The 21,168-nt window shown below is 33.0% G+C and overlaps 1 protein-coding gene across 2 annotated transcripts in view; it reads right to left on the minus strand.

The window, feature by feature from the left end:
• Positions 1–369: 369 nt before the first annotated feature.
• LOC142977076 (connectin-like) overlaps positions 370–21,168 on the minus strand; it is a 299,886-nt gene continuing 279,087 nt past the window's right edge. The window contains exons 4-6 of one of the 2 annotated variants that reach the window (XR_012959687.1): positions 5,979–7,038; positions 3,855–5,646; positions 370–3,803 (exon numbers count right to left, since the gene is read on the minus strand). Coding sequence is in view for 1 of the 2 variants with exons in the window: in XM_076120774.1 (XP_075976889.1) it covers positions 5,126–5,646; positions 5,979–7,032 (1,575 nt within the window). In the remaining variant the exon portion in view is untranslated. Of the gene's footprint in view, positions 5,647–5,978; positions 7,039–21,168 lie in introns of both variants that reach the window. The other variant, XM_076120774.1, reaches the window with a different exon arrangement.

Raw genomic sequence — 21,168 nt, forward strand, 5'->3', positions numbered from 1 at the left:
TACTATATATCAGAAATCTAATTTAGCCACTTTTAAGCAATTACTCAGGTTAAATTAAACCTGGTATCAAACAAAACATTTGAAACTATGTTCGTTACTAGGTATATGATACTGGAGTACCTTCAAATAATAACGAAATTGTTTAAATATTCTTTAAAAAAATATTTCTAGAAATCTATTAAAATACTATCATATTTTTTCAGTCGAAACTCAGTTATTCATTGCAATTCTTTTTTTTTGTTAGATTGTTTTAAAATTGTTACATGTAAATGTATATCACTTTTATTCGGGTCATGTCACTTTGGAGCTCCATCGAGTCGTCCGAAATAAAACGAGATTGGTTTAAAAAAAAATTACACCATTATTTTTTATTCATACAAAAAATGCCTTGTCAAAATACTTTATACAACGTTATACACAATAGATGAACGAATATGATATATGAAGGGTAGTGGTGTGAGCATATTCTTATAAATAATATTACAATAATAGTAAATTATGTAACACGTAGCGCGATTCTCTACCACTCGACAACCGGCTAGCTATCGACAAATTCTGTATGAAACTCTGATCAGTGCCGCTAGCGGGCACCGTAAGAACTATTTTTGCGATACGTTTCAAATGTCAAAGTCTCGGTAGTCGATAGTAACGACTGTAGAGAATTGCGCTAATGGCATATTTTTTCATAAATAGTTGGAGGCATACAAAATTATAACTTAATATTATTAGGAATGTTAATTATACGTGCAGCTTTTCCGATAAATATCGCACAATCCGTAATCCAAATGATTAGTTACACAAAGTCTTGTTTTTATCACGTACAATTCGATCAATATCCGTTCTTACATAATGATAATAATGTATACAATTTTATAAAGAATTATCAATAATTTATTGAAAGGTACAAAGAAAGAGTAGAGAACTTTATGTATACAAAGTTTTCAAAACTACTTGTATTATAAAATCTTCTCACAATAAAATACATAAGCACTTGAACTAAAGACCTGAAAACTATTTTCGACTCCCAAAATAATCAAACAAGTTTTTCTTTTTCAAATAAAATTTTACAGCAAATACATTCAAGTAGGGTATGAACCAAGTGGGCAGGCCTTTCTAATTTCACTTACAAATTTAAATGATTTTACATTTGTATGCAGGAACATGTTTTTGTTGTTCGCTCCCTAATATAAGCCATTTCGTTCACGTCATTGCATTACAAAAAGTATTTTAAACTAAACAGTGTACTTAATTCTGTAATTATCATTTACTTATTTTTTTCCTCAACACTAATCCGATATAAAGGAACCTAAAGCCTGTAGTAAAATTTAATCACTAGTAAGGGGACTTTGTTTTATTTGGGACATAAAACCAATTTGCCTTTTGCATTCGCTATTCCTATCTCTCTTTGACAACTGGTGTTACAGATATGTCTGTCTCTGTTCCTCTCGTTTCTTCTTCCCTAAGATATTCGGCAATAGTCCATGATAGTAAAATAACCGTAACTTAAAAACCTTAATTTAGATATGGGATTATAAAGCTATAATGTTTTCCTTCATTATCTTATCCGGCCATTTTGTTCGGGATGTCTCGCTGTCTTATTTCATTTATTTGGGTATTATGTAAGGATATTTGTTACTAATGAGATCTAGAAAACGTGCCTGAGGAAAAACTGTTTCATTATCTCGGACATGTTGTTCCATGTGAATAAATTCATCTATGGTGTTATTACAAGACTCGGACGAATATGTGACGGTTGCGAAAAATGTTTTGTCCATTTCATCCTGTCCTATTTGTATACATTCATCATTGGTATTCTTGTTGTTTTATTACTGGTCTAGAATATGTTGTACTTATTCTATAGGAATAACTTTTTCTTTATATAATTTAATCATATGATTAGTGTTTAACCTATTATCAAGGTTGCTCGCCAAGCCGTTTGAAGGGCTTTGAAATGGCTCAACATCTGTTTTCGAAATTGACAACAACCGGAACCGAATTTTTACGCAACTATTAAAGCACGAAGACGCTCAGTTCAAATACCACTGCGGTCACTACTACTATGAGTGCCTCGAAATAATAATCCAAAAGCCTAACTCAAATTCGAATTTTCGTTTTATTTTTAACATTAACTTGATCTTTGTTCAATTCGGTTTCCTCTACAAAACACTTGCTACTTTGTATTCAACAAATATAAAACGATAATTCACGAACTCTATTTCCGAAGATAACCGAATACTTCCGAATTATCATACACGTATTGCCATAACCTGCACCGTGTAAGAACTTTTAATTGCTTTAAGACATTATTAGGGTTGCGTCTCCCCCATGTAATTCCTTAATCATGGTTAACAACCCCCTTGGGATACCATGAGGTAACTTTATTTGTATCCAAAGGGGAGTTAAGATTACCAGCTATCTTTATCTGAGCTTATACTTAAAATAATTAGAATTGTTCAAAGTACTTTAATAAACATAAAATGTTTCAATAATTTATGAGAAAGGGAGAGGTTTGGAATGCAAAATATTGTTAACTTTAAAAATACTATGTTTTAAAATATTTAATCAATTTCTTTTGAAATGCAGTTTTATCTTCATCACTACCTTTTATTTTTCTTTCTCAATACATTTCATTGCCCTTTTTGCTACTTACGTGGCCGTCGTTATCGGTTTACCAAGAATTCAAACCTAAAGACAAATTATGACTTCATAGAATAAGTGTAGAAAATTATTTCATTTCACAATTTCTTCGACCTAGGTTTGCTTCCACAAACAAACTCACTGCCTACTTGAAGCAATTACACTTAGTAAACTTTAAAAGAAGCATACAAGGGTGGATAAAATTTATGAACTAATACAAACGTGCTTCTCAACATTTAGTAGTGAATATCAATGAAATTGCATCCCCTAAGACACAGGGCTGCAAGTTTAAAGCGAATGTAATTTATTAGCACGATATAGGGGAGCGCAAATACAATTGTTAGAGTTTGCAACTGTTCCGTGTTGGAGGAAATGGTTGATGGACTGTGGGTGATTCTGATCGGTGTTGCGATAGACCGGCTCTTGAGTTAGATCGTTTGAATAAGGAGATGAGTGAACATGGATAAGTTCATTGCTGGTACTGTTGAATGATTTTTGAACTGTCAATGACTTTATTAGTACCCTTTAAATATAATTATCTTTTAATATTATTCTTCATTTGGTGCTTTCGCCTCGGAGAAGTATGTGTTCGCCTTGAGAATCTATGAATTCATCCGATTACAAAAGTACTTTTTTAAACATGCTTTTTGCCCTTTCGTAGTTTAGCTTTTCCGAGCTAAAAGACACTCCAAGTTTTCAAACAAAATCATTGCTTTGACCTTTTATGTGAATGTAAAATGTACTTTGCTATCAATTACAAAATTAAAAATAACAGAAATTTTACTTGCATAATTAATGTGTGTGTATAATATTATAAGACGTGATTGTACACAGCTTTTTAACTCAAGAACCCAATATAAAACATTTCAAAGTAATACAAAACAACAAGTAGCGATATTCACTAACAATTCGTTAAATTCATTAGCTCTGCAGACTCTAGTTCATAATATCGTTAGGCTAAACATTAGTCGGAATTAGATTACAACAGACTACGTTATGTAATAATGACTAGAATTCGACTGCGGTTCTTTGGAGGCTAAGGCGAACAATTGTTTCAACGCTGTACTGCTAATTGTGATTTTGTATTGTTGTTGAATAGAATTAAAATATACATTTTTTATATACATTTAAAGTTATGTTACAATTTTAGGTAATGAAGCGTATACCTTCTGTACAATTTTAAATTGTACAGAAGGTATACGCTTATACACAGATACAGATTTACTGTTGTTGGCTATAGTCGAACAACTTATTGGAGGACTTTGTCATGCAAGATTATACTAAGTAGTTATATGCAGTTCATAAATAAAATTGTATTAGGTAGACCACCGTTAGCTGCAAAAGACTGTGAATCACTGATGCTCTAACTTCAAAATTTTCTACATCTCCGCCAGCCCCGAACCTGGCTTACAAAGCTCTCTACTAAGTTAATCGGACTATAGGTATCGTTATCAAACTAAAATTTTCACGTTTATATTTTAGAGTGTAGACAATCCATTAAAATGAACCAAATTTATACTTAATCACAAACAATATTTTTAAATTATACACTGATTTATATCAACACAACATACACAAATCATTTTAGATACGAAAAATCATACGTTCGACTTCACTAGAGTAAAAATGCTCACACCCCTACCACAAACACAATGTCTTATGAGTGAGAATCGAGTGCGTAAAACAGAGCTTTATACATTATAACTACTTACTTCTATATTTATTTTACAACATTCATACTGTGGGTAACTTTATTGTTTGCATAAATACTTGTGTGCTTTTAAAATTAAACACCCGCAATGAAAACGTGGCCTATTTTTTTAAAAGTGTAAATGGCTCTCGATGGCTGCTAACAGATATTATGAGGTTTGATATTTTTGATATTTTTTTGGTAATAAAGGGAAATTAGGCAAATAAACATTTCATTGCTTTTTGATTATAATTGCATTACAGCTGGTTCGGCTATTATAGAGCAGTAAATAATAATACATTTCAGTTACAATACTAACCTATGAATATTTTAAGTAATTTTATTTTTTACCGACTTTAAAAAGAAGGAAATTTTCAGTTTGTCCTAAAACTGTTTCTGTTCTTACTTTATATGCACTTCTAAAGATTAGTGTGTCTGTTATTTATAAATACATTATAGATCTTTATATTTGCTGTATTTTATTTAACTATTGATATCGAGATAAGACTTTCAAATCATGCATTCTACGTACTCACTAAATTCAAAATTGATCTACATAATTCGGAGTAAAAACAGACCCTGTTATTCAAACTTCGCTTTCATTACAAGATTTTATCTCTGAACATTCGGTTTCTTATGTCAATAGATCACGATTCTACTCCATACACTCGTTAATATCCCTTGTTTATCTCATACAAGACTTAGCAAAGTGTTAGTCATTATACCCGCGCGCAGCCATCAATCGCCCGCTTAATAGTCTGTATCACACTTAGTTTAACGACTAGATACGTCACTTACCTAAGTAAAGAAAAATCTAAAACAAACACACCATAACACTAAGAAACTAGACCTTAATTGAATGTTACCAGAATTCATTTCGTGGAATCTATACGTCTTCATCTCATTCTGTATTGGTATCACAGGATCTACAATGTAAGATGGCATCTCTGTCGTTTTTATAACCTCTCTGGGGCAAGGAAGGGTATCAGGAGGGATTTTCAACACATTTCTCTTAACACCCTTTTTGGCTATTTCATTACCGTCGTCTTTAGTCAGATCCCCTGGTAACGTATTCTTGACTGTGATATTCATTTTGTCGTTCAGCGTTTCAATAGTGAGGCCGGCGTGAAGTATGTCTTGGTTATAATCCAGTTTGTTGTCATCTATAGCGTCTGGCATCTTGTTGTACGCCGAGCTTACAATCGGCGGATCCATTTTACACGTCACGAGGTCTAAAGAGTCCTTTGTGTTCTGGCTCTTAGTCTCATTTCGCAGAGCTTGCATCCATTTCAGTCTACAGTCACACACGAAGTTGTTCTCTGTAAAAGAATAAAACAATCCGTTAATTTATTAAAAAGAGCAACTATTTCGGTCTATGACATAAACTTTCCAACTACGCGGCGGACGAGACTCGACAAGTTTTAACTAATTTACAATTAATTTAGAAATAAAAGGGATTATACAACACTTTCCACTTCTATCTGCCCCCGTTCCATCTCAACTAAGAACACCCTTAGGTATCATAAAAGAACAAACTTTCCAAGTGTGTTAAAGTTAATAATAACGTCTCAGTTTCTACACGTTTAATATTCATCGAATGTTTTAAGTTCATGAAACTCGACATGAGGAAGTATTATGTATTCATTATTACCTTCGAGTAGCAGATTACTGTTTTGAGGTTTCAAGTTGTCCAATATAGGCTTGATGTTGTCGAAAGTTAATGCGTGTAACTCGTTGGAGCGCAAGTCCACGGAGCTCAGCCCTCTCACGCCCTCGAACAGTCCCGACGGGAGTGAGGCCAGTTTATTATCATCAAGGGACAACTTTCGCAGTTGAGACAGGCCGTCGAACGCTCTCTCCGATATATACCTCAGATCATTTTTGCCCAACAGTAATTCTTGTAGATTCCACAGTTCGGCGAACGTGAATTCCGTCAAATTTTGTATTCGATTCTTTCTTAGATCCAATCTCCTTAGATTCGCCAAGCCGTCAAATGTCCTTCGATTCAAATAATAGATGTTGTTCTTATTCAAATCCAGTTCAAGTAAATTGAACGTGTGTTGAAAAGTTCCGTTTCTTATAGTTGTAATATTATTCTTTGTGAACACAAGTTTTTGCAGCTTTGGCAGATCAAAAAAGGCTTCTGCGTCAATGTCTATGATCATGTTCTCTTCCAAGTTAATCGTTGTTATATTCGGTAAGTGAGCAAAGGAGTACTGCATTAAGTTTTCTATTTGATTCTGGGAGAGACTGGCCTCTTTGAGGTTGGTTAAATTGGCAAAGGCGAAAGAAGAGACCTCAACTATGTTCCCGTACTTTATATTGATTGACCTGAGCCGTTGTAAATATAATAGTGCCTTGGTAGGTATGTAGCCCAAAGCGCCATCGACTCGGACGTTAAAAGACAAAGTTTGCAAAGTTGGTTGGGACGCAAAACTCTGCCAGATGAGGTCGTCGCGCGGTATTCCGCCGCTGAACACCCAACATTCCGCTTTGGTCGCATTCCTAGGTTCTCTAGTATTTTCGCAGTAGCAGTGAACTTTTGAGTCTCTGTCGGAGATATCGCAAATATTCTTTTGGAAGCCTCCTATTTTCTCTTTGGTCCGCCTCTTGTTGTTGTCCCTCGCGTACACGTTTATTGACATTTCATTAACAAGAGCGAAAGTGATCAATATGTAGATTACGCCGGCGATTCGTCTCTCCATTGTTATCTGTAACAAGCGAGAGTGATTACGTTAGAACAACGTGTTTGTTGAGATTAGGTTTAATTTGTGTTTTGTTTATAAATAGACGGGACTGTTTTATATTTGGGTCAGGTTTTGGTTATGATTTCCCGATGTTTTAATGTTATAAAATACGTTATCATACGTAAAATATATTTAATAATCTTTCTAGATATTTTATTGGTACCTACCAGAAACAATATAGAAAAAATAGCATTAAGCTTTTTGTAATAAATCAAGATATAACATCAAATGTTATTATAATAATATGAGAAAATACAACCACGCTATAGTTTCAGAATATTATTTTATAAAATAATAATAAGAAGTTTTTCACCTCAGATTATTTGCGAACATGTTATCTTACATTTAAAAAACAATAAATCAAATATAAAATTTAGCCTACAATAAATATCAATGTTTACACTACAACCATTACAATAATTCACAAGCCAAAACTCTTAAACATAACTAACTAAACCCCAGAGATCACTTTCAACTAAAACGTTAACAGAAAATATCACAAGACACGGTTATTACATACTAAACCGCGTTAACCCTTAACCGCTATAACCGCTTTAATTAATTCCGCATACCGTTAACCGCATCCGTGTATAGACTCTTCTCTATTATCTAATTATAATACATTATATGGACAACTAACTAGCTTGTATGGATATGACGTAGACTATTGGCGAAGGTAACAGTAGAGTATTAAGGAAAAAAAAGATGTCAAATTAAAAGGTATTACAAGTATGATTAAGTATTTATATTGTGCTTCGTAGTTTGAGAAAATAATTATAGTATTTCAAAATAATTATATTTTATGTCAACGGCCCCAATAACTAATACATAGTCTGTTTCGAACTTTATTATGTCACAACTTATTTGTGATAGAAGTCTTTTATTTTAACACGAGTAGGGTTGAAGAACTAAAAACAAATTAATTACTGAATGAAAATATAATAATCAATTTGATTCTTAGTAGAATTTTGATAATTCAGATTTTATATAAAAGGAACACAACTCTTACCATTTACTAAAAATCTTATACATATTCTAATTCTAACCGAAAAGACTAACACTAACCTCTCATTTCTTTTCCCCCACAAAATACAGAGATACTTTCCAATCTACTCTCAGTTACTGTCCAAACGAACGGTGTGAAGATATTCAAATACAAGTGCACGGTAATCCCACTGAAGCTTAGTACTCTCAAAATGTAATTTAATTCACGAACGCATAATCCAAATGAGTTTCAAATTATTAATGCGCGATACGCCGGATTCGGCTCGAATTTGTTAAATGGTTAATGTAATTTCGTGAATTTGATTTGTTTTATTCGTGAAGGCCGTTTTACGAATTTTACAAGTAGTTGAAAGAAAAATCTCTGTACTTTTGTAAGCCTAAAATCCGGTTTCTGAGGTACATTTAGCGGTAGTTTATCTATTCAATAGCGTTTAAACTCATATAAAAAACAACTATTGAATAGATACACTACCGTTAAATGTACTCAGAAACCGGGCCTAAGATTTTTACCTAATCATAGTACCCAATAGTGAAACAATTGCAAATAGGTTCCTAATTGTCAAGCAAATGAAAAAAAAAATGTGGTAATATGTAAAACGAATAAGATGATTATAAAAATAAAAAAAAACAACAAAAAGGTTAAACGAAATCTTAATTAAAGAATCAACTAATTTAAAAATCTAAACAATGTAAGACAATCTGCATACTAAAAGTGCACGTTTCAGATTTTTTTTACCAAATGCTTAACTAGATTTTTGCTTTTTGTATAAAAAACAAAGTAGCTTAGTTTAGTCTAATTTTGTTCTCTTAATGACTGTATACGCGTACTTAAACTGTAATCCGGACACATTTATGCAAGAGCAAAAGCCAACTACGGACAATTATTTCGAAATAAACCGATTTCAAAGCAAAAAGTCTGTTTATCAGCACCACATGACTATTTCACCAGTGTATACAACGTGACGCATTTCTAACTAATTAAAATTGCAAGTCCAATCTGGATCAAAGTTCAATTAGACCACGTGGAAAGCACCAATTTCCACCCACTAAAAAGTTATGAAGTAAGAAGCATGAAGAGGAAATACAAACGAATTGAAAACCTCTTTTTAAATTCGGTCACAAAGCAAAACAAACCATCAATACTATAATCAGTATATTGTTTTTCTATTACACAAACGGCCCAAAAGACATTTAATAATCCCTTTATACGGCAACTGATATAATTCTAATAACTTGATAATTTACACCGATTTCGTTACTGAATTCAAATGTTAGGGAAAAATTTCATCCAATATTATCCTGGATTTCGTTGTATCACGTACAAAAGTAATATATCACTTTTAGGTAATCAAGTTAGGTTCTAGGTTCTCCCTTGCGTTTTGAGGTCAGCTGTCTTCGATTGTTTTGAAGAAAAAGAAAAGGGTCCGGAGAAATATGTCAATGGAAATATGAATTGTTTAGCTTTGACGAATTGACTTCGAAATCCCTTATTTTTTTGGCTCCGAATCTTGTATCAGTATTCATGCTATGAGAATATTCACGGTTGATTGTAGCATCAAGAAGTCACAGTGTTGAATTACATAATGACATAGTGTAATGACGTCGCTAGACATTAAAGCGTCGTTGAATATTTGGTCGTTTACGCCCAAACCAGATGTATGGGATGATTGTAGTAAGTAGTCGATACATTCTATAATATGCGTGGTTTTTATAAGAAAGCTATGAAAAATGTACAGTGGACTTTGAATGTACCCTTATGTATCTGAATGTATCTACAATTATTAAAACTGTTAGTATGACTAACTTATGAGGCTACATTAATATCAAGTGTGTAATAAAACTGTAAGCACGTGTAATGAAACTGTAGTCCATGCGCAGTAATTGATTTTACCAACAAAACATTCCATGCTTATAAAATGTTATCTATACTTGAAACTATACGCAACATAGTCCATAATACCTGCCTCCCAAACTATAAACTGAATTGATTTTGAAAGATCCAAAGGTTTATTCATAGTGGAAGCGTAAAGGCCGTCACGCGGGCTATTTTCATAATAGAAGCTTCGCGCGAACGTGGTATTAGGTGATTAAATGTTCAATGAAACGCGGGTCCGGTGCACGCAAATATGCCGATTTTATGGTTTAAAATGACCGCCGCACGTGCTTGATTGCAGCAGGCGACTGCGGTAAATTGTATGGGATTCTCATAATTAGATACTTTGATCTCGGAGAATTTGGAATTATAAGCTTTTGGTTTGATAATGAAGGTGCATGTAAAGCGGAAAGTCAAAGTTGTGGTTGGTAAGGTTATAGCAGATTTATTGCTATGATTCTTAAAAAAGGAGGTAGTATCCACACCAAAAATTTATTTTTTTGTGTCATATTTTGAGATGAACGAGAAATGCAATCGGTGCAACCTTACTGGCAAATGATATTTTTATCGGTTGGAGCATGGGAACTTTTCTTTGTTTTTAACGTTACAAGGCTTCCAGGCTTATAAGTCTGAAGAGTATCCCAATTGCGAGATATAGTCTCAGTAGTCCCCTTAAAATTAACCAATTAATTAGATCCACTATTCAGTAAAGTTGTTTGACTCAACAATCAAACATACTGCTTTTAGACCCGCAGGCACTCTTACGCATAAATTGGTTGCTATACAATAAAATCCTTCAAAGCGTTACTCATTTAGCATTTCCATCTACCTATAACAATCCACCATTTAACCATCGGTTCAAATAAAGCGGGGTCAATGATACGTGCAATTGATTTAGTCTCGTTTATTTTCAATTAATAGCTTTGTTGGTTTTAGTTTATTAGTGGACAAATAAACCGATTTTATGAAAGCCATTCAATGTGAATTTAATTGAAAATATATTGGTGTTTTGGTGTTGTAGTAATCATTGTGTATTTTAGAATATAATACTAATGTTAATATTGTATTAGTCTCTGAGTTACGTGTGTTTGATTGGCAAAGTGGCCGTCAGCAAAGTAATATCGATTTATATCTTACCTATGATTAGAAACAGGTTCACCCCCTATCAAAGATGTTAATTTTATGAAAAAATAATAAAAGCTTATTATACATCTTTACGTATACGATTGCTGTATTGCACATACATAGTAGGAGTCGCAATAGTATGTATTTTTTTAAGTAGATACAAGCAGTTTTTCGCGTAACAATTTTATTACATTTTATGAAACAATTCATAATACAGACACAAATACATCGGATTACATAAATATGTATTTGTTCCGTATAGATATATAATACTTACTAAACCAAAGTGACACATATTAACGTAATATGTTTTAACATTTTGAAGTCTGCTTCCTTTCAAAATTATATTATTCTTAGATTTACGACAACTAGTACTCAAACTTAGATCTAATGTAAACTAATTTTACTTAGTAAACTAAAATAAACATCCTTCAACTTCCAATAAAGACGAGTTATGTAAAGAAAGCTTATGAAAACATTCCAGCTGAACTAATAACTATCTCAGAGCTCTAAGACTAGAGAAACTATACGCTGCTTTACAAATCTTAGATGTGTGAGGAAACTGAGGGAGGCTCAAATTGTAATAGTAAAATTTTTACTATATTTATTCTGCCAATAGAATTCATAATTTCTATAGATTTGCTGCCTCGGTTTCAAGTGTTCATGCAGCCAGTGCTATGTTATGTATATCTTGCGGATAAATTATATTTTGTTTAAAGTAGATTACTTTGTTGTTGCTAATGGTTCAGAAACTACTCGTGGAAATAGCAAACAAAACTACTTTTGAATGTAATTTTTTTTTGTTAGTTATAAATAACTTGATTCTTGCATTTTTTTGGCAGATATGTCTAAGATTAAGTTCTTTTCTTCAAAGTGATCTAGTGAGTTATATGAAATTTATTTAGCTGCTATCATTAGTGCCAAAGGTAGGCAAGTCCAAACAAACAAACTTTACTTCTCTTTTATAATATTATCAGATAAATAAAATTAAATGATGCTTAACAAAGCCCCTCAGTAAGGTAAGTAATAAATTGTGTCCCGCACGGGGATCGAATACACTACCCCATAAAGTAGGCTCCCCTACTGTGCGTATCGTTTAATTTGTAATAGAAAACGTTTGAGCTTGCCGATTCTGGATATTTTTTTCTCGAAGAAAAAAATGTGGGAAGAAAGTTTTCAAGATTTCAGTTTCGCTGCAGGAGACAATTATTTGTGGACTTTACTGATAGTTGTTTTGAAACTAAATCTATCTATTTTATGTTATGACAATATTCTCATAAACAAGTAAAGATAAAGTTACTAAATAACATTAAATTGTATTACGAAACTAATAAATGTCTCCCGGTTCTGCTGAAACGTGATAGATGTATGAAATGCGTAGTATTTTTTCTTTTCTCTTTTTAAGCTACCGACACTCATACCTGTCTTATAAATTATTACCTAGTGTATCTATATTATTCTCATTTTAAAAATATATTTTAAATATAGTCTTTTTTATAATTTTTACACGAAAATAAATGTATAATTATTTAAGTCTCAGATAAACTACTAAAATTAATTAAATATTCTAACAACGCGTCACTTAATTACTTTAATCGTATTGCACTGAAATAATAAAGTAAAAAGCCCTGAATCTATTTGGACACCAAAGAGTTATGTAAAGGGAATACAGATAAGCACGCTTTATGAAACATGCGTTTCAAATTTGAATTTCAAAGTAGACGTCAACGTTCGTTGTACAAACGGAAGTTCGAGCGAACTCTTTATTTTATATTTTTTGGATGAATTTACACCGTAATGTAAAGTAAGTACTTTACTATCCCACTGCTGGGCATGTGTCTTCCAGTAATGGGAGTTAGGCTAGGTCTAGTCACGTCATAAATAGTCAGTTTGCCCATTGCATATGCACAACTCGATTATGGATTTTAAAACGTCTACTGAAAGTAAACTACGTGTCATTCTGAAATTATTAACAACATAAACATTTTAAACAGATGACAACAACGAATAGTAGGTACATCATTCTTTTTTAAAATAGATCAGACAATCTAATAGGAATAAGTAAATTTTTTGCTCAAACTGGGATTCACATTTGAGACATCTACGCAGCAGTCGGATACACTACCAATGCGCCACAACGGCAGTCAAACAACAAATTGAACTAATTATTAACATAATATGCAACGTTTGACACAAAAGTTCGTAATCGTACTCGTTTATGCTTTTCTTGCTTCACCTGTCGTCGTTGGCAAGAACAACCGATGCATGCTATTACACTGTTTGCCAAGTCATGCAAAAAGGTTTATCTACCTTACTCCACTTGCCAACTGATAGAACTTTAAGAAACAATACAAATTTAATACGGCGTAGTTTTGAAAATAAGCTGTTTTCTTAGTTTATTTACTCAAAAGATTGTAGTGATAATAAATACATTAAATTAATACCTAATTAGTTTATAATCGATATGAAGATGTACTTAAATATTTCATAATAAATGTACCTTTTAAAGTTAAATGTATCGTTGATTTGTGTATAAAATTTCAAAATATTATGGAGCGCAAACTATTAGAAATTGTTTCTAACAATTCAGTTTCCCAATTCAACCCCTTTTTATCTAAATACCTGCCAATAAAACGTAACGGTGTAACCGCGAAACTTAAATTGGTATGCTCAAAAGAATATATCTGTTCGTCTCTAGAGATTTTCAGTAATAAATCTCTTCTATCAAGTGGGACCTTGGCGTTTGTTTTTTATCAAGATCCCTTAAAGGATAAGGGAGGAGTTTTTTGTTTCAACTCGTCGCCTTGGGTGCATTTAGGGGTGTAACGATTACTCTCGTTGATTCTGCAAGTTTTATAGGCCAACATAAAATGGACCACTTGTGGCTTTGTTCAGTAAAATGGTCCATTCTGGTACTTTTTTTATTTACTTTGGAAACTGTATTAACATACTTGCTTTTTTTTTTAAGTGTCTAGTAGCGAACTGTGATGAATTGTCATTGTGTAAGTATTTTTGTTTCGTTTTCAGTACACATTTTTGTCGCCGGATATGAAAGACAATTCTGTTTTTGATGTAGCTTTTTTACAGCTCAAAGTCGGCATTTTTAACAACGGATATGCATATATTGCGACTGACTGACACTATTTTTACATGAAAAGATATTGATACAGAACAAAAAAAGTCGTAGTGATTTCTGACATGATTTATTTCCCTATTTTTTATGAAAAATACAGAACTATGATACCGGAGACAGTTACATATTAAACACAATATCTAAAGAGTAGATAGTTGGTATTTTTTTTTGTTTATTTAGATTCACCAACAGTTATTACAATAATTTGCACATAGGTATTTTTAACTTACATATTTAACTAATTGCATAACTACTTATAGGTGCGTTGGAATTTAATGAGATTAAGAATAATTAAATTAATTTCATTTACATCGATTAAAATATACTATTCAATGCTTTGATACTTTTTATGTACGTTTATTACCTAAGTAAAAAAACAATGTATAGAATAGTGGCTTTCAAACAGTTGTCAACTGAGATACGTGATAACCCCATGACCAGTTTATCAACTCTAACTGTACGATAATTAAAATGCCTATTTTATATGGATGCATGTACACGTGTATAAAACAAGTTCCACGGTCCATGTTTATGTAATCACACATTTAAGGGTAACCCAAATGTTTTAAGTTTTCCGTCCAATTGTTTACAAAAGGCTTAACCGGAATGTTACGGATTTGTAGCACTTTCAGACCGATGTTTCAAGCACTTTCAATATTATGTTTCAGGAGTTTGTTGGCCATACCGACCTGAAAACTCTTCAGGTATTTTTTAATTAAGTTCTGTAGGGTTTTTGGTCCACATTTCAGTTGTTCGGTTCCTGCCAGGGTACTGGTTTATTTATTTTGTTATTTTTAACATTTCTGTATTTTCTTTTTTTATTTTATTTTACCTTTGAAAAAAACATGTTATTTTCGACATTTTTTTGCCCATGTTAAATACTTTATGCAATATCATCTAGCTTGAACCAACAAGTATGTAGATTTAAGTCATTGATACTATAACATACAATTAATTTTATTAGAATTTGGACTAAGAACAGTGAGTTTTAAGAATTTTAAAATATATTAATAGAAGCTCTTACTACATTGAGTTTTATTATAAAATTTCACCATTCAAACAAATACCCGACCTTAAACTCATTTGGACTCAGAACCAAAAACTATCCTATCAACTAAAAGGCGTATCAAAAGAAACTAATTCCCGTTCCCATAATCCTCCCATTACCCGTGACCTTGACCCTTGTCCTCTAATTGCACGTTCAAATTGCAGAAGCCGTGTCAATCAGATCAAGTGGCCCAAGATAGGTGCTGTCAAAGATAATCTCAAGCAAATATCCCGGAATTACAGAAAAAGATATGGCGTAATAGAAAGGAGATAAAGGAACACACTCGCGCGTTCTTAAAAAATATTCTAAATTCAGGTTTATGAACTATTTAAACGTGAATTTTGAACAGCAGTTACAACAATAGGTGCGATTAAATTGTACTTCGGTGTACTATTTTGCAATATATCATTACGATAGTAATGTTTGATACTGACTTATTCATTAGTTATGTACTCTTATTCCGTATAAATAACAATTCCTCTTCACTAATTATAGTTCCATGAATGTGTCTTAAATGTGTCATGAATGTGGTTTCGTAAAAGTTAACTGCAGTTAGTTGTTGTACTCCAATGTACTATTTAATATACTATTCGTCCGAAAAGACTAATAAATCGATAACCGACCTAATATATCGACCTTTCCTTTCCTTGCCCTTCGTGTTGAGTTTTTGGCGCACTTTTACAACAACTCACCCTCACAAAATGGCTGACTCTACGTATTTCGTCATATGATAAAATGCTCTTCCCGGTAGTTATTAAAAAAAGATAAAAACGTTTCATCTGCTTTGACGACAGTTTTCAGAAGCAATAAGAGTTCAGATCACAGGCTTTATGTGTACAGGATACGAGATCAGAATATTGTATCCAATTAGGATTTTTTGCCTGAAAATTGAAATTCTGAACAAGCTTTTTACAGTCTGTTTTAACAACAGGTGAATTGAGAATGCTGTGTTTTGTCCTGAATATCAGTCTACAGTTTAATTTCAAAGGTAATTTTGATAACTAAGTAAGAGCAGTGATACAGGGAACAGTAGAGCGATTCTGTACAGTCGGTACTGTCGAGTATCGAAATTTTGACATTTAGAATGTATAGCCAAATTATTTCCTACGATACTCGTCAGAGGTGCTGATCAGATTTTCATACAAAATTTCTCGATGACTAGTCAGTTGTTGGTAGTCGATAGTAGTAGAGAATCGAGCTGCAGACCTTAAATCTTCTACGATGACTTAGTGCAGGGTGGACTTTGCACTCCTTAAAGGTCTATTTAAGAAACCAAGGTTTCTATATTCTTATTCATCCATATGCTCGAGCAATGGAAATGCACTCGACTATCCATTTACTGCACGAAATATTCTTTAAAAATACTTTTTACCTGTATAAATATGTTGTATTACATAGATTCATCCTTACTGCATTAGAGTAAATAAGTACATAAGTAACCTCAAAACAGCTGCAATCTAAAAACCTGCGTATCTAGGACGCTGCGTCTAACAGCTTTTGTGTCAAAGGCTTTCTGAAGCATAGCAATTATCTTTCATAAAGCTTCGCATGTTCTTCTTAGCATTTCAAAGCCAGTCACCTCGATGTCTGTCCGTCCGTCATAATGTAGCATTGAAATGACTGTTTGACGTTTCTGCGAATCGTGTTTTGGTTGAAATCAAAAACCAGTAAGGTTGGATAGAGTTTGGAATAGGGTTATAGTGTTTAGATAAGATACTAGTAAAAATAGGTTATATAAATGGCATATTTTAAATACTTTTTTTTTACATTTTGAAATTAAAAATGGGAAAATATCTTTGTCTGCTTTTCTCAGTTTCTGTTTAACTATAATATTAACTATTGTGATTAAATATGCATACGAATACACATAAAATCACTGCTGTTTTACTTGTGGGACTAACATGGTTATTGGCGAAACGCGGGTGTATTATTCACGTCTGCACTAAGGTGCGTTCTGCCATTCTGCGTTTCGCCATTAACTATGTTTGTCCCAATGATAAAATAGATATAGACTGGAAAAGGCTTACAAGTTACTTTTTTTACCAAAATATCTACCTGAAGAGGATTGCGGCAATAAGTTAAATTATTTCTTAATTAAATATTACAGTTTATCCTTTGAAGGACAACGGACTTGCGGACACGCAACATGAATGATAGAAACGGGCCTTTATAACAAGGAAAAATAATAATACAACTAATAAAACCGTACCCCTGCAACCAATCACGAGAGTATCCGACCACTGACGTTCTAATACCACATCCGCATCTATTGTGAGCTCCGAATAATCTATTCTCATTTATTGGACTGTCCTTAGAGATTATGGTTCACTAATGAAAACGACGGTGATGAAAATAATGATTGATTAATGGTATGACGTGAAACCTAATAATGCTTAGTGGAATACACGAGTATAATTTTATTACTTTTTGAAGCTTAGCCAATTTAAAATTAATGCCATTAATTAGTTTTCCGCGTTACTCAATTCTTCGGTATACCGAAGTTAAGAAGGCTCTATCTATGTATCGCCTGGTCAACCTAGCGTCAAAGCCACCCAAAAGGCTTTTGACATGACTTAATGACTGTTATCGTAATCGACAACAACCGGGACCGATTTTTTACGTGCCCTACGGAGCCTAGAAACGTTGAGTTCAAATACCACTACGCGGTCACCCATCTATAGAATGACCGCGCCAACGGTTGTTTAACCCACAGATAGTTTACCGACCGGTGAACACAACTGACTATGAGGGCCTCTATTCTTAAATTCATATTTAATCCATTATTACAAGTCGTTTTACTTGTAAACCGTTTTCTAGCATCAAACCTCATAATTTACCAAACCGCATTCAAATTACACACTTAAAATACCAAGATGTTGACATAACTCCTTGAGTCAATGGGCCAAACATGAGAATCTGAACTACTTAGCTGCAAATTAATGGTATAAAGATATAACGAGGTGGTCGCGCTATTGGCGTCGCTTGGTGCTCAGCCAAATAAGTTTTTGGAACAAAACCTATTATGTAATTACGCTTCGGTGTAATTACTCACGGTTGAACTGATTTCTGTTTATGGGTCAACTGTGTTTTTGTGGTTTCTCCCACCTTTATTTGATGTATTATCTTTCATATGTATTAACTAGCTGACTCGCGCAACTTCGCTGGCGTCACATAAGAGAGAACCGGTCAAATTTTTCCCCGTTTCTGTAACATTTTTTACTGGTAGTCTGTTCCTATGGGTCGTGGCGTAATGACATATAGCTTAGCTTTCCTCGATAAATGGGCTATCTAACACTGAAAGAATTTTTCAAATCGGACCAGTAGTTCCCGAGATTAGCGCGTTCAAACAAACAAACAAACTCTTTAGCTTTATAATATTAGTACGAGTATATAAATAAGTAAGGATTATGTTATAGTTTTGAAAGTAAAATCATTTAAGTCTATTATTTTTTTAACTCATTACTGTCCTACTGCTGGGCAAGGGATTCTGTTTTAGTTCACCAAGCTGGCAAAGTCCATTACGAAGTTTGCATTCCTTGAGAAACCGTTCTATAATCTTTTAGTTGTACAAAGTTTTATCATGAGTTTTTAATACAATTCTTTAAATTTTTATAAGATATGCAGCTAGTGGGAATATGTTAGTGTTTTGAAAGTATTGCACTAAATTGTACATACCTTAATAATTTTGTGTTACATAAAAAAAATCGAACAAAAATTAAATAATACGATATTTGACAACAATTTATATGTTCAATCATATCATAATTCTTTATTCACTTTAGAAATGTAGGCCAAAACGAAATATATAGTAATAACAATGGCGGCCAAACACACAACGCAATATTAAATTTCATTTACCAAACCTAATATTTCTATACAAACGTATTTAATGAAAATCTCTCTTTTTATTCCGTTGTATTATTATGTTATAAAAACCGTAAATTAGCAGCATACTCTAATTTTTTTGTCCCCAATATTAGTTTATCCATGCGAATTTACTCGCGTAAAAAGTTTCATACCCTATTTCGACTGCTTAGAGGTTGATTTATTTAGTTTGATACATAACCTGTGCTGTGACCATCGCTAAGCTAAATTTGATTAATATCGATGCAGACAGAAAGACTTTCGCATTTATAATATTAGTATGTAGATACGGATCATTGTTGCCCTTCAGTACTCAATTGGGAAACTAATAACCCTTCAATAAAATCCCAAAACTTTAGACCAACAGACAAAGGAAATGCAACAAAACGATTCAAACACATTCCATTGAAATAATTACCGGCGCGTTAATTCTAACGATGTACTAGCTGACAGTAATGCATAGTGAAATATCATCGTACGGATCGCGGTCGCTACAATCTGCGCAATCAATGTCGAATTACAAGCTTCAAACATGATTTTGATCCGTTTTGGATTAAATGATTTGAGGTTTGTGTCAAAAGACTCGGTTTGAAATGAATTTTGGGTTGTATATGTCCCTTTTTACACCATTTATGTACCACGTGTGATACATAGGGGACATAGAATTTGATTTCACTTTTTACAGCCTTTGTGATTTAGACGGTAGTGTATACGACTGCTGATCACGAGGTCTCATGGTAGATTTCTAGCCCGGCAAAGTTCGTTTGGAATAAATTAATGGAATAGATTTAATCTTACCTGCACCTCAGTTAGAAAAGCGTGTTGTGATGTATAAAAAACACATTCTTGTAGCCGTTCTATGGGGTTTTATGAGCAAACAAAACATCCCATAGAAAAAAATATTTTGCAATCTAATATGACTATTCCTGTTTATTGCATATATGGACAACAAAAGTATTAATCCCAACACAATCAAAACTAGAAGGACTCTCAAACAAACAATTCCAACCAGCATTCATATTCTACATCAACCTTTCACGAAGATCAAATCACATAAACGTTTGTCAGACAATTGATTCAGCGGAGTCATCGCAGTTTCTAACTAGTGTTTGGCACGCTACGTGACCTGCGTTGCCAATACCGTGTTACGACGACCATTGGTGTCACGTGAACGAAATATCGTGATTCAATGGTTACTCCTGTAAATTTATTAGGAGATTATTAGCTGTTTGTGAGGAAACTATTGTGGGTAAGACGTGGATAGTTAACGGAGTAATTAATATAGTGCTGATGCAAGTTTTGATGAAGTTGCTGTGTTTATTGATAATGAAATTAGTCTTTGTGAGGATATAAGAGATATTGTGTTTCAAAACACTGAAATAGTGCAAAATAAAATAATTGTTTGTAGTTGCTTTTAAGTAAGTAAGGTTTTGTTATCGTTTTATTGGGATAGTATTAGTAAATAATTACTATTGTAGGGATCAAAAAATAGATCTCGTGAGACAGTTCTGCTTTTGATTTGTTGAACAATTTTATTGATAAGATATCTTTTTTATAGGACTTTTCATGGGAGATTATATTTTTTTTTTGATATAATATATGTGCATAGGTGGTGGAATAATACATAAAAAAAATATAACAATAGTGGTTTAAATTGTGCCAAAATGTATTCTTTACTATAGTATTTTTCACAATAATGTAAAAACTTCTACACTTTATTCAACTCACATCAAAGCCCATATCTCAACCAAAATAACACTTAAAACTTTTTCACTTATTCTCAAAAATTTCATCCCTCTTGACTTGTTTCTATAAAGTAAAAGAACATCAGTCGTCATAATTCCTTCTCCACTTATATCTTACAGTAGATAAATCATAGGATTATACCACTAAAAACCTTTTTGGCATCGCTTATTCTGCCGGCTGCCAAAGGGGACAGTTGGGCTTGCATGCGATCATACTTGGATGTCCATCAAAAAGTTATTACTGAGTTTGGTAGTTCCGTGGTTTTTATCACATTAAATTGTTAGTGGCTTGGTGCTAGAT

Source organism: Anticarsia gemmatalis, chromosome 12 (genome assembly GCF_050436995.1).
Source record: "Anticarsia gemmatalis isolate Benzon Research Colony breed Stoneville strain chromosome 12, ilAntGemm2 primary, whole genome shotgun sequence".
In the NCBI taxonomy this organism is placed as follows: domain Eukaryota; kingdom Metazoa; phylum Arthropoda; class Insecta; order Lepidoptera; family Erebidae; genus Anticarsia; species Anticarsia gemmatalis.